At 50.6% G+C, this 13075-nt stretch overlaps 1 protein-coding gene across 1 annotated transcript in view; it reads right to left on the bottom strand.

Annotated features, from left to right (window-relative positions):
- LOC144134126 (uncharacterized) overlaps window positions 1–13075 on the bottom strand; it is a 29035-nt gene that overhangs the window by 4974 nt on the left and 10986 nt on the right. Inside the window, exons 4-8 of the mRNA XM_077667103.1 lie at window positions 10686–10828; window positions 7987–8225; window positions 6702–6777; window positions 3770–3930; window positions 2505–2811 (exon numbers count right to left, since the gene is read on the bottom strand). Of these exons, the coding sequence (XP_077523229.1) occupies window positions 2505–2811; window positions 3770–3930; window positions 6702–6777; window positions 7987–8225; window positions 10686–10828 (926 nt within the window). The remainder of the gene's footprint in view (window positions 1–2504; window positions 2812–3769; window positions 3931–6701; window positions 6778–7986; window positions 8226–10685; window positions 10829–13075) is intronic.

Below are 13075 nucleotides of genomic sequence, written 5' to 3' on the forward strand. Positions count from 1 at the left end.
TAGACCAGCCTGCCAAGTCAAGACACCGCGAACCGAGAAAAGCACGCCCACTGATGCATAAATGTCCCTCTGGTCTGTCACAACAGGCGCAGTCTTTTGGTCAGGGCACAAGCGCCCTTGTCATGTCCTCTTTTCATCACCGTACACTTAGCTGACGCCCTGTGCATGAATACGTGTTCTGACTGTGAGAGGCACGAAAAAGGGGACACAAAACAGAGGCCGCCACTAGTGTTTCAGTGGAGCCTTCTGTGTTCTGTGGTCTTCCTTCCCCCTTTCGCATTGAGACATGCTCGATCACGGTCCAGCTATCTACTCTTGTATGTACCGGAAGTCTAGCATCCGACCAGTGTGCTACCATGGCTGCACACGGCCTTCGGCGTGGAGAAATTTTGGTGCAACCACCCAACAATGTGCGAGGCCAGGAAAGGAGTAGAATAGACTAGCTAGTTGCCCCATTATCACTTTTGAGGCAGGGCCAGACATCCGGATCTCCTTCTAATGACTGTAGGCCTTCTGCACCCGTGCCCCTTTCGCCAATGCCTTGACCGTTGAATTACTTTTTTTCGCAGTTTCTAAGCCTACCGCTGTACTATGCATGTTCACGGCCTAAATACGTATAACACTCTAATCCATACGGAAAGCATTTAATAAAGTCACAGATGGCTTAGGTATGCCCGATAACTCCTGTATAAACCTTAATCCGGGGATTTGAACAGATAAAGTTAATTGCACAGCGCAAAGGCAGCTGTGACCAAATAACTCCTAGGGCAACAAGCTAGCTTTCTTTGCGTCAAGAGTGCCAATAGCTTAGTACGGTCTGTACAGCTGACTTGTTTATAATGCGTAAGCATTACTTGCCTCATGCGTGGCGTGCACCGAAAGTGTCCGCACTTTCTCTTCACAAAGCCACTCGGCTAAGCTCGGGTAACATCGGAGGAGCAACACGCAAGCTGCAGCAACCAATCGGAGGAAGCTCGGGCAGTAACTCGGGTAAGCTCGGGTGGGTTCGGAGGAGCGCTGCGCAGGCTGCGCGGGAAGTTGCTCGGGAAGAGCAACACGGGTCGCACAATCCCTACGGGTGGCTGTGACAGGAACAGCCACCTGCAGTGCAGTGGCACATCGCTTAACCACTGCGCCCACTGCACTCGCTATTAGTGGTATGAGAACTCGCCGTCATCTATGAATGTTAAGTAGAGAAGAACTAATTCTGCATATATGGGCATTAACCCACGGAGCTCCGAATGGTGTGCAATTTGGTGGCCAACGCAAACTAAGTTACACAAACGCACAAAATACCACAGGCACAATCGACAACAGTCGCACCAACGGAAGCAGCTGTAGTGCACAATGTTTTTGCATTCATAGAACCTAAGGAAACTTAAGTGCCCGCACTAGTTTTTATTACAGCTTTTATATAAATCCAACAACCAAATCCATGCTAAAGACCTGCGCTCCAAATACTTCTCTTAGAGGTGTAGTGAACAAAATGATGTGATATGACGCGTTCTTAGACAATGATTGTGCTTCAAGTTTTCTCCCTGCTCTCAAAACAGACTCTGAGGGTGTTTGACTAAGGAGTGCCTGCAGTAATCCTGATGTATGTACCTCATTTAGGGCTTCCTTTTATGCTTAAAACCATGATTTGGAGCGCGTTATATTCAGCTCGTTGCCTGGTGCTGTGATGACATCAAATTAATCTACATGTTCAATAACAGGGTGAAGTTTGGGACACTGACCAAGTCAAAAACAAACGAAAATGACGCTCAGAATTCGCTGGTTTTCTTTTCCTGCCGCTAATATAGAGTTGGATAGAGCTTGGGTCCTATATATCGTCTGAATAAATGTTTTCTATACAGCATTAACTGTATGAGTCTAGAGTTGTGTATTTTGTGAAGTTACCTTATGTGATCTGTACGCTCCTGTACAGAATGGACTAAAACACCGGAATTACTCTTCCAATGTAATTGCGCTGCATCAACCCCGTCGTTCAAGTGAGCACCGAGAACATTTTCAGGGACTAATAGCCAATAGACGTCAGTTACAGTTACTCCCGCAGAGAAAAACAGTTGTTTATTGAGGACTGACTGATGGAATTATTTTCATTTTTGGCCCCGAATGCATCGGAGAGTGGTCTTCTCATTTTGATCATTTCCTCTGCTTGATTGAAACAGCACCTTGCCGTTGCCCCAATGAACCAAAAGAGTGGAACTTCTTGCGCACTTTATGACTACTGGCGGCCCACTTCTCTGAACACATGGTCTCGTGACTCGAGTCCGCCTACAGCTTTTATATAAATCCAACAACAAAATCCATGCTAAAGACCTGCGCTCTAAATACTTCTCTTAGAGGTGTTGTGAACAAAATGATGTAATATGCCGCGATGTTATATGCCTTTCAGGGACTAATAGCCAACTCAAAACACCGGTGCCGACAGCCTATAAAAAGACACCACTGCAAAATTTCGCCCTCTCCACTCAGCGCTGGAAGTACTGCTGTGCACGTACATCGAAGTGTTGCTTGAGCGCATCGAGATCTTTGATGGCGGCGTCGCGGACCTCGTAGTGCTCCAGCAAGCGCACAAGCGAGGGCGAGTCCCGGCGTGATCCTCCCAGGGCGACGTGGAGACGCATTTTCTTGCCCCGGTGGAGACGCCTGTCCCGAAGGTGGACGATAGCGTTGAAGATGTCGCTGTCCAGGCTGAACCGCTTCATGGCCACCGTCCTGGTCACGTGCAGGGCGTAGTAGATGAGCTCCGAGCAGTAGGCGATGGGTAGCCGCTCCAGGACGTAGAGGCGCCGGGGGGAGAAGTGCCTGCATGAACACAGCAGCGCATTGCTTTTGTCGTTTGTGATAACTGGAAGGCTACGCGAACGCCTTAAGAACTCGGACCGCTATGATCAATAAGAAAGCCGACAAGCGGCTGTATGAAGTGCTTCATCGGTGTTTGCCTTTCGTAATTAGCCCTGGTGACTAGAGCCCAAAACCAATCTCGGAAACACGGTACGTCACTTTACGCTGTACGGTGGCTTGCGTATAAAGATAGGCATTTTACCTGCCATTAAAACGCAAGCTTTGACGGTGTTGCGACAATACTGTCTGATCTGTGGAGCGGACTGTCCCGGGAAAGAGCTTTTGGCTTTCAGAAGTACCACAAGTTTTTATCCGCTTGCTGTATCCACGAAGTCGTACGCCTACCGCGCGCTTCGCTGCTGCCTCTACGCATATTCGGAATGAAAAGCGGAACGTTCCGAGTACTCGGTAAAAGAAGTTCCGCGAACTTTCACTAGTATTCGAGTTAGAGCAGAAGACGACAGAGAAAGGTGCCAGCTGGGCAGGAGACGACGACAGAGAAAGGTACCAGCTGGGAACCACGCGTGCACGAAGTGCGAATTTGCGGAGAATATCAGTCCGGCAGTTTAAGTGACTACCTTTTAGCTGGAATTTCGCTTAATTTATCCGAAAAAGATTTTGAACCCCAAAAATCTAGCAATCAGTTGAGACGTGTCCGAAATTTCTGGTGCTCTTCTACAGTGGATCCACAAATTAAGCATCTAAGAGTGCCGCAGACGACCAAGGATCAAGCATGTCCGAAAAATCAGGGGTCAGAATTTTTGCACGGCGGGTGTTACACTCCAAGAAGATTAAATTAGACTCAACTAATCCAGCTCACTGCTGTCGCTCTCAATTCACCATGTCCTTTGAATTGGTGCTTTTTTCCCGCTTGAAGTAGACTACGAATGAAGCGTGAAAACATTTGTCGCTATCGTACTTGCTGTCCAGGACGCAGATCAGCTTCCGGTATTGGGTGGTGGTCCGGTTGGTGTAACTACGGCTGCTAAAGTCGACCACCTCTGTGAGGTTTGCGCCCGCGGTGTACACCGGTTCTGCGCAACTCGGGTCCCTGTCCGAGGTGTCGTCGTAGAACTCCTCCTGCAGTGTCGGCATTAGACGTGACAGGGCGGGTGCCGCAGACTTGCAGCGGCAAGACATCGCAGAGGCAGTGCAGGTTAGCAATCAATACGAAAGAAAACAATTCCCCGTAAAAGCCAAATGACGCCGAACGTACCCGATTGCAGCGGACCCAGGGAAGCTGTGATGGTATGACATCGTATGTTATGGTGTGGTGTTTGCTGTGCTAGATGTGGTTTGCTGTTGTGTGGTGTGATGTGTGGCATTTGTAGTGGTGTGTTATGGTATGAGGCAGCTTGTTATGGTATGTAGTGTGGTGTGGCATCTGGTTCGGTATACGTGTCTCTGACTTCCCGAAGGTGCACGTGGACTATTGATGCGCCTGTAGTGAAGGGCTGCAAGTTACTTTCGGTGAGCGGAAGTTTTTTAAATGTACGTTTACTCTGCACTGCACGGGCATTTCCGCACCTCAAGTGTCTTTTCCTCTGCATTTCTTAATGCAGACCGCATTTCAGGGCTGCTCCCCAGGGCTTTTTGCGTGCAGTTTGTGAATATAAATTTCAAAAAGCGTTCGCAGTTTGCCCTTCTCACCAGAGTGAATGAACCCATCATATTGGGTTTGTAGCAGATACGTCGGTAAAGCTACTTTCCAATGCATAAGACGCTATTTGTAGGTCGATAATTATGTCTGCATGGCTTTCACAGGCTGCGTAAGAGGAGGTGGTAATCATGGTCGTAGAAAGCCGGGAAAAATGTCTGCAATTTGAATACCTAAAACAAAATAGGAGCACCTCTCGGTCTAAATAATAGCTCTATCTAAAGATTTAATCTATGAGTCTCTATTTGCGCTTGTTGTTCTCAAACGGGCTAATTAAGACACGGTACTTGAAGATTTATGGTTTTAGGGGGTTTAACGTTTCAAAGCGAATCAGGCTATGAGGGACGCCGTAGTGAAGGGCTCCGGAAATTTCGACTTGCTGGGGTTTTTTAACGTGCACTGACATCTCAGAACACGGGCCTCTAGATTTTCGCCCTAATCGAAATTCGACCGCCGCGGCTGAAATTGAACCCGCGTCTTTCGGGTCCGCAGCCGAGTGCCATATCCACTGAGCTTGAAGAGGAAATGCACGTCTCGACCCCTTCAGACATTTTCTCGTTCATCACATCATTTTCTCCGCCCCACCACCATGAACATCATATCATTCCCGCTGGTGGCTGGCCAGCAACACAGCTCCCGGCAGCCCATAACGTGAGTCACATAATACGCGCTGAGCTTCCTTACGTCCGCCATACACTCCTCAAATGTCAGCATAACGCTCCATCCAAACGCCTGCGCAGAAGCTTCCGCAGCAGTAATGATGAAACCGCCAGTGGATACGCGGTACGTCAGTTCCCTTGCCAGGAGACCGTGAATGAAGACTAGGAAGAGCGTTGTGCTCCAAACGCTACACGTCCAGTGCCACGAAAATGCGGCGGGTCGAACAAGGACGAACGCTCTCGGGAGGCTGACCACAAATGCGCCCCGTAAAGGTACAGTCGCGAGTGAAAAAGATTTAGCAGAATGACGTCATCGAAACAGTGACTGGCGCGGCGCCGTGCTTTGCGATCATGCCTGGAACTTTTATTATCGGAGTGTTCGTAACCGCCGCACGCAGCGTTGCTACTGACGTTCCTGTGGCTCGCCACTAGTACTAATCTTTCAAAGAGCAAGCTTTACTACGCCAGCCAGCGAGCCATTTCGGTTCGCCGCGCCGTATGCCGTATGCCGTGGCCGACCTTGAGCCGCCGTTGCCTAGCAACGCCGCAGCCGCGCTCCAATAGATGGCGCCGCCGTCGACGCCGCTGCCATCTCCTCTCGCTCCACCAGATGTGCTCCGCTGGGGTAGAGGGAGAGGAGGTGTCGCCTCGCGGTGTGTTTATATATATGCGCTTCGCCTCAGTGTATTGTAGTCGTTATAGAGAGCGCGAAAGAGACGCAACAACGACAGATCCAAGTGAGGAAGAGGCAACGCGCTCAAGAGACGCCAGAAGAACGCGCTGCACGACTCGGGAAGCATTGTAACGAAGATGCAGCTAGAAGAAGTCGTGCCACGTCCCGGAGTGACTCTTCAACTGCGGAATTCTCGACAGCGTCGGAATGAGACGATGCGTAGACGACGTACCGAGGAAACAAAGCTTTCCCAATTCAACTAGTGTTAACCAGAGCTAAACCACAGCCAATGTTTTTTTTTACTCGCGACAGTACTCATGTCCATACCAACAGCTTTTCCACATAATAAAGCAATGGTTTAACCGCGCAATTGCCGCCTACTCATAGCAGGTAGGAGCGCTCAAGGGAAAACCAACAACTGCAAATCCAAAATGTCGACCGTCTGGCTCTGGTCATCCGCACTAACACGGGTGAAACTGTTTAATTTCAGTAGCGGCACTTACCGCTTAATCAAGCAATTTGTGAGCCTCTGAACTGATAGCTCAAGCGCTGCACGGGCCTGGTGGCGGTGTCGCAGCATAGGCTATGGGCAGAATCTGGCATTCCAACATCGACTGGCTATGACTAGCCACCTGTGTCTAACACAACAAGGCATATACAACACATAAGCTTGGGCTCTGGACCCTTCTCTTGCGCTTCTTCGCGTGGAAACTCTGATGAACTGGCAATACGATAAATTTTGTGAGGGTTTCACGTTTCTAATGTTTCTATCTTGTTCTGCGAGAAATTTTGCTTACAGGTGAAGTGTTTCGTTTTTTTTCTCAACGCCAGCTAAGTGGTAAAATGCTGGAAACGCCATTACCGTGTCAGGAAACAGAGGGGTAGTGCTGGACGTCGTTGTGGCGGCAGTGGTAGAGGTCGGAGCAATGCTCTGCGACCTGCGATTAAACGCCGATAATGAAGTCACAGGCGACTACGTGTGTTCTAGGCGCAGGCGTCACTTTACACAAGTACCACTTACCAAGTGGTAATCACTTTGACCGACCGACCACTGAAGCGACCGTCATTTGTTCTGGCGTGTTAAGCGATGAACAGTGTCAAAGTGCGCGCTGCTTGGGGTTCGATCAGTATATTGAAGACTGCAGCGTCTTCGATTCATGGGACACCTCTACCTAGTAGGTAAGACACTTTGTATGCAATCGACTTAAAGGGAAAACTAGCCTGCAGCATTGTCCGGCACTTCGTTGGCTTTGAGTGCCGGAAATGTATTGACAATTCGCAGAAAAGAAATTGCTGGTGATGCCAAGAGCGTTGCGAGTTAGCGTTTGCTTTAATACGCGCCAGCTCAATGGACAGCATCAAAAACGTTTACCGCAGTGATAGCGGTGTCGTAGCACATGGCCTAGCGATAAGAACAATAACTTGTGAGTATAACGGGCATTGGTTTCTAGAGTGCGGTCGCAGACACACAAAGCACACCGCATTACGCTACCGAGCATGGCGTAACGTTGTGGAAACGAGTTCGACACTCCTAATAGCTAATATTGATTAAATGTGCCATCGAGTCATGTACACCGATAGAATAGCGATATAGTATCCGCGGCAGTCTCACTTGCGATTTGTATAGAAGTGCCACTGCCACCCTTTAAATATAGCTGGTCAACCGATTCGAGCTACAGAGAACGTCGTTTCTTAGAGAGTCTTTGCCGCATTGTACATTCTGGCAGATAGGAGTGGTATGTGTGATGTCAGCTCCAGCGGTCCTCGGTGCGGGACGCCGGACTGCCCATGAAGATAGTGGTGGCCATGGATGGAGGGTTGTAACAGCAACCCGGTCCCTTTCTCGTTATGGGGAGTGTAGCCCCAAGAACCTCAAGTCGAATAAGGCGCACATCATGCGGCGAATTGTGTCTACGAGTTCATCGTCGCAATGCTGCATGCACAAGCGAAGCAGTAATGTTTAACTTGATGACCTTCATTTTACTAGTAACCAGAGGCGCTATTAGTGGGGCAACGTGTAAAGCAGGAAAGCCGAATTGACTAGTCTCCAAAGGTATCTATTGGTTTACAAGTGGGCTCTGCTGTCCACCAGGAGATTCGAAGCGAAAACGCAGTCTTCCAGTGCATTCCAGCATTAAAGTGCCTACCCGGTGGGGACGGCGGTGACGGCTGTGGGTGTTTCTTCTTTAGTTGTGGTCTCGGTGGTCTTCGTCTGGGCGATGTTATACTGCTGCGTGGTCTTGTAGAGGAGCTGTCCCAGGCGGAAGGTGAAGAAGAGCAGCGTGCAGGGCACCATGACCAGCATCAACAGGAGCAGGCACCGGGCCATGAGGCCTGCACAGGTGCGACGATTGCGGCGCCGGCGTCGAGACGAATCGTCGATGCTCTGCGAAGGGTATGCGGCGAACCGATGTCCATCGCGGCCAAGAATGATAGCGGGGCTTGATGCATCCGACAGCGACTGGTGGATTCCAATTATACGCCATTACAGCTTGCGTACAAGTGCGCTTGTACAACTCAGTGTGAGCTTGATAGCTACTGTAGAACTTGCTTGAAGGGGGCAATGAGGACATATGTCGGCAATCCTGCACTGATTCCCGCGGTATAACGTCAAAAACGCTACTCAACTGAAAATAGAGCTCGTGTAAGCTAGAAGATTAAAAAATGAAATAATGAAAAGCAGGGGCCGCATTCTGTAAGGTGTCTTTTTCTATTGTGCATTTCGCGTTACTTTGGTCCACTGTTATTGGTTGCTCAGATATACCCGCAGCCTTCAAGCGTACATCAGAAGCGACAAAGCCACTGCGTGGCTAGCAGCCGCATCTCATTATTGGTTGCATATAACAACCAATGGCAATCACTGGCCAGATACGGTCGCCTGCCGTTGACAGCGCTGCCAAACAGCTCATCATTGGCTGTTTATCGCTGCCAATGGCAGCCAGTGGCGAAATGCCGTCGCCAACTGCCTAATGGCAGGGTCGCTTTCCACAGATGCCTAAAAGACGCGGCCATATTTCAGTGGCAAGTGACAGAGGACCAAATGAACGCCAAATGGGCAATGGAAAATGGAAGGAAAATGGCATCCTGCCCAATTTGTCACTACCACCGCCCGTTTTCGCAAGTAAACTGCGATGCGTCAAGAGAGCTTTAGTCGCTGATCCCTGAGGCCAGGTTACACCACCACTGAGCTGCAAATGGTGATCAGATAGTCCATTTAAATCTTGGCGTAAGGAATTTGATTCCAGTTGTGGAAAATTTTTTTAATCAAATTTCGTCGCCGGGAATTGATGATGATTATGGATTTTTTTATGGCGCAAGGGCATCTGAGGCCATAGAGCGCCATGGCAAAAGGTGTATTCGGCTACTCAAGGTGGGGTCAAAGACCCGATTTCCGACCATTACAAACCATATATGCCAAACACCAGGCCAAGCGAAAGCTTGTACCCTATTTTACCACCGGTGGGTACCCGGCGGCACTGGGGATCGAAACCCGCACCTCCCGCGTGCGAGGCGGAGGGTCAACTACTTGGCCACCGCTGCGGTCGTCGCCGAGAATTGGTGGCAGATGGGCATATGGCAGATGTGGCCTCCTGACAGGTGTGGCGACGGCAGTCTATGAGGCTTTCATGCTATCGCATATCTGACGTCGACGCCGAGAGCTACTAGGACGACACAGAATGTGACCCAAGGCAAGAGAGCTCTTTCGCTGACCATTTCCCACTTGAATTTGTTAATACTTTTCGAAACAACAATGCTCCATAGAATAAGGACAACAGAGTGCCAAGCGGTTCCTTTGAAGTGCTGCCTAACACTGCTGCCAATACCGGACACGCCATGAAATTAGAAGAAAGCCTACCTGGATGTGGCAGCACAGAGACTTGTCTGTCATGTGAACTATATAGAAAAATGACCTGCCGCCGCAAAAGCAGCTGCGCTCAGTAGTGTTTCATGCTATTATGTGTGGTCAAACAATATTAGTCTCCTTAGTTCCCTGGATTGCAAAACAAACATTTAGGCATCAAAGGATTAGTGTGGGCAGTGCGGTCAAGGGATACGCGTGTTTAGCTTGTAACACGAATTTGGTCTGACAGTCTGCTAACCTACGAATTTTTCTCCAATCGTAGCGGCACAATTTCATATCCGGGTTGTTGAATTTTGCCAACTGGCCTAATCGAAGATCTCAGTCTCCAAGGTTCAGCCGAGTGATGACAGTCTTGGTCACGTGATCACAGGCTTATAATGTTGTTGCTCACCGGTTTACCTTATGCTTATCGACCGGGCAGGTAAGCGAACGTGTATTCGGTTCCGACACATTACGGCAATAGCGACGCATTCTGCATCTTATAGAATAGTCTTGACGTATATGTCACCAATATGCGGAAAAAAATTACGGCTAATACAGCACAGTGTGAAGGCAATTCCATCCAACGTTTGATCTGAGTAAAGTTTGATTCTATGAGACTTTCTAGTTATGGAGACATGTACACATTTGAAAATTTGAAAGCCAAATACACATTTGAAAATTTTTCTCAAAAATTTACCCCCACCCCTCCCCATGTTCGATTCGAATTCGTCACGCCAAGACTGAAAGGGGATTCGTGATTAACGTTTGGAAATGAATGGTGGTTTGGCCTAGCCTGAGAGATTCGTGCCGTGCAATAACTGCCGTCTCGTCATTGTAGTTTGCTTGCGAAAAGTGTTGGTGGTGGCGGGACCTTTAATGCGTATTTAGAACTTTTCTAGCGTTCAAAGCCCCTTTTAAACTGAAAATAAAACACCGTGGTAATCTAAAAATGCAGGCCAAGCTTTATTTGTTCTCAGCGTCGCTTTGAAGTGTCGCGCTCACCACTTCGATGTCCAGGCTGTGCTCCAGTCGGGGACCGTGTTCGTAGTCCAGGTAGTCCTCGATCATCACGTTCTGCTGCGGGGCAGCGCCCCCGGTGGTGGCAAGCGGCGCTACAGGTGGAGTACTTGTCCACCCACCTCCACCTGAGAATAAACCGTGCCGCGTCAGGTATTTACGATCAGGGGCCCCACCGCTCAGGGTCAGTGGTCGCAGAGTGAACTAGCAAGCGCCAATTTGAGGATTCGAATTTCAGTCGGGGTGGAGCGTTAAAACAAATGAACGAAGCCGAAATTCATCCTTAACGCCAACGAAAGAGGTAAAGCTTTTTATAGTGCAAAAAAGACGACTTCTTCACAGAGAAGTTCCGCATAAGACCTCTGTTCCACGTATTTCAGCAGGGACGAGACTTTATGCAAAATGTCACCGTGTGTTATCATGAACAAGTGCTTCTCCGGAGGACTTTTCGTAATCTTTAATTTGAACGTCTCGATTTTATGTGTGAAACTGCATTTGTCTTGGGTTGCTGATTATTATATATTGCAGCTAATCCTGCGAAGCGTTTTGCAAGCAGCGAGAGAAAGCGAAGTAAGGTAAGAGGTAACAGGGATCAGAATTTTTTCTCTGCATCGGCCGTTCTGCATATATTATCCGAGAGCCAATGATAGGACAGGTGGTACAGGGCTTATGGTGTTTAATGTCCCAAACGACATTTAAACTCAAATAAGGAGCTGCGTGCCAGAAAAAGAATACGGACAGATGGAAGGGACAAGCGCTGTACTTACGACTAAATCTTAGTTGGCAGGAAGTTGGGCCCTCCTGCCCAACTTCCTGCCCAAGGACCTCCGGCTACCCATCCACGTGGCTATCTACGCGGATGACTGCCATCTGGTGCCGTGGGCCCCGCAGATACAGGGTCCACATCATTAAGAACGTGCAGAGGGCTATCGATGCTGTCGCCGCCTTCCTGGTGCGTGCAGGCCTCAGCATCTCCCCCTCTAAAACCCAGGCGATGCTCCTTAACACCAGGGTTGGCGCCAGCCCCGGCCGCACCTTCCTCCATGTTGGTGGCCGCGACCTTGCCTGGAGCCGCCAAGGGAAATACCTGGGTCTGCTCATCGACGTCCGGCTCACTTGGAACCCGGCAGTATGCCACTTCCTGGCCCAGTCCTCCAGGATCCAGGGGGATATACGGTCCCTGTTAGTCAAGGGCAACGGCATCACCCCCAGGCTGGGACTCCAGCTCTACCAAGGCATGGCCGTCTCGCAGTTCACCTACGCTCTACCTCTCGTCCGGCTCACTGTGGCCCAACACTTGGCCATCGAGCGTAAACTGTGGGCGGCCATACGACTATGCCTGGGACTCCCTTGCTCCTCTCCTGTGGCTGCCACCCTGGCAGAAGCAGGTTCATGGCCCTTGGAGCTCCTCTCCAGACGCACCTACCTCCGCCACATATAGCGCCTCCACAACGCGCCCGATGGGCGCCCCCTCTTGGACCGCCTTCTCACGAGGCCCAACTCCAAAATGGGTCAGGTGGCCCAGTACTTCGAAGATCTTGTTGGGGGACAGCCCGAGACCTTCCCCCTCTCTCCTCGCCCGGACCTTGGACACCTCTACGAGGTCCACCTCTCCCTACCTGGCTCCCGGACGAGGCGGAACACTGCTGCTCTGGGCCTACGTCAGGAGGTCGCTGCGGTTCTCCAGGCCGAACCTCCTGGCACTGTCCCTTTTTTCACGGATGGCTCCGTTCTCGCAGGACCCTGCCCATCTGCGGCTGCAGCCTGCGCTGCCCCATCGCTCCACTCGAGCAGACAGGCCAGGCTCCAATTTGTGGCCTCGTCCACAACCGCCGAACTGGCCGCCATTCACTTGGCTGCTGACATCTTGAACGAATGCCCTGGGATCAAGGAGGCAGCCATCTATATTGACTCCAGGGCAGCCCTCCAGCTCCTCCTGAGGCCCTTCAAGGACCCACCCATCGCCCGCAGGCTGGCTTGGCGGCTCGACGCACTGTGCACCAGGGGAACCCGCATCCGGCTGACCTGGGTCCCGCCCATGTCGGTGCCCTGGGCAATGAGGAAGTGGACTCCCTGGCTAAAGCGGCACACTCCCCAAGAACTAAGCCTCCTCCTGAGGCTGAAGGTAGGCTGCGCCAACACCGGCTCCCGCCTCTTCCGCATGGGCCTCTCCGACTCCCCTGGGTGGTCCCTCTGCAATTACCCAGAAGAGACAGCCCATCACCTCCTGTGTGGTTGCCCTGCCTTTGTGTCCGCAAGGACTATCATGGAGGCGGGCTATCGCTCCTTGGGCCTCCCCTGCAGCTCAGCGGACCACCTTTTCTTCTCCGGCGGCCACCATCCTGCCAAGGCCTTCCGGCACCTCCTCTCCTTCC

Source organism: Amblyomma americanum, chromosome 5 (assembly GCF_052857255.1).
Source record: "Amblyomma americanum isolate KBUSLIRL-KWMA chromosome 5, ASM5285725v1, whole genome shotgun sequence".
NCBI lineage: Eukaryota > Metazoa > Arthropoda > Arachnida > Ixodida > Ixodidae > Amblyomma > Amblyomma americanum.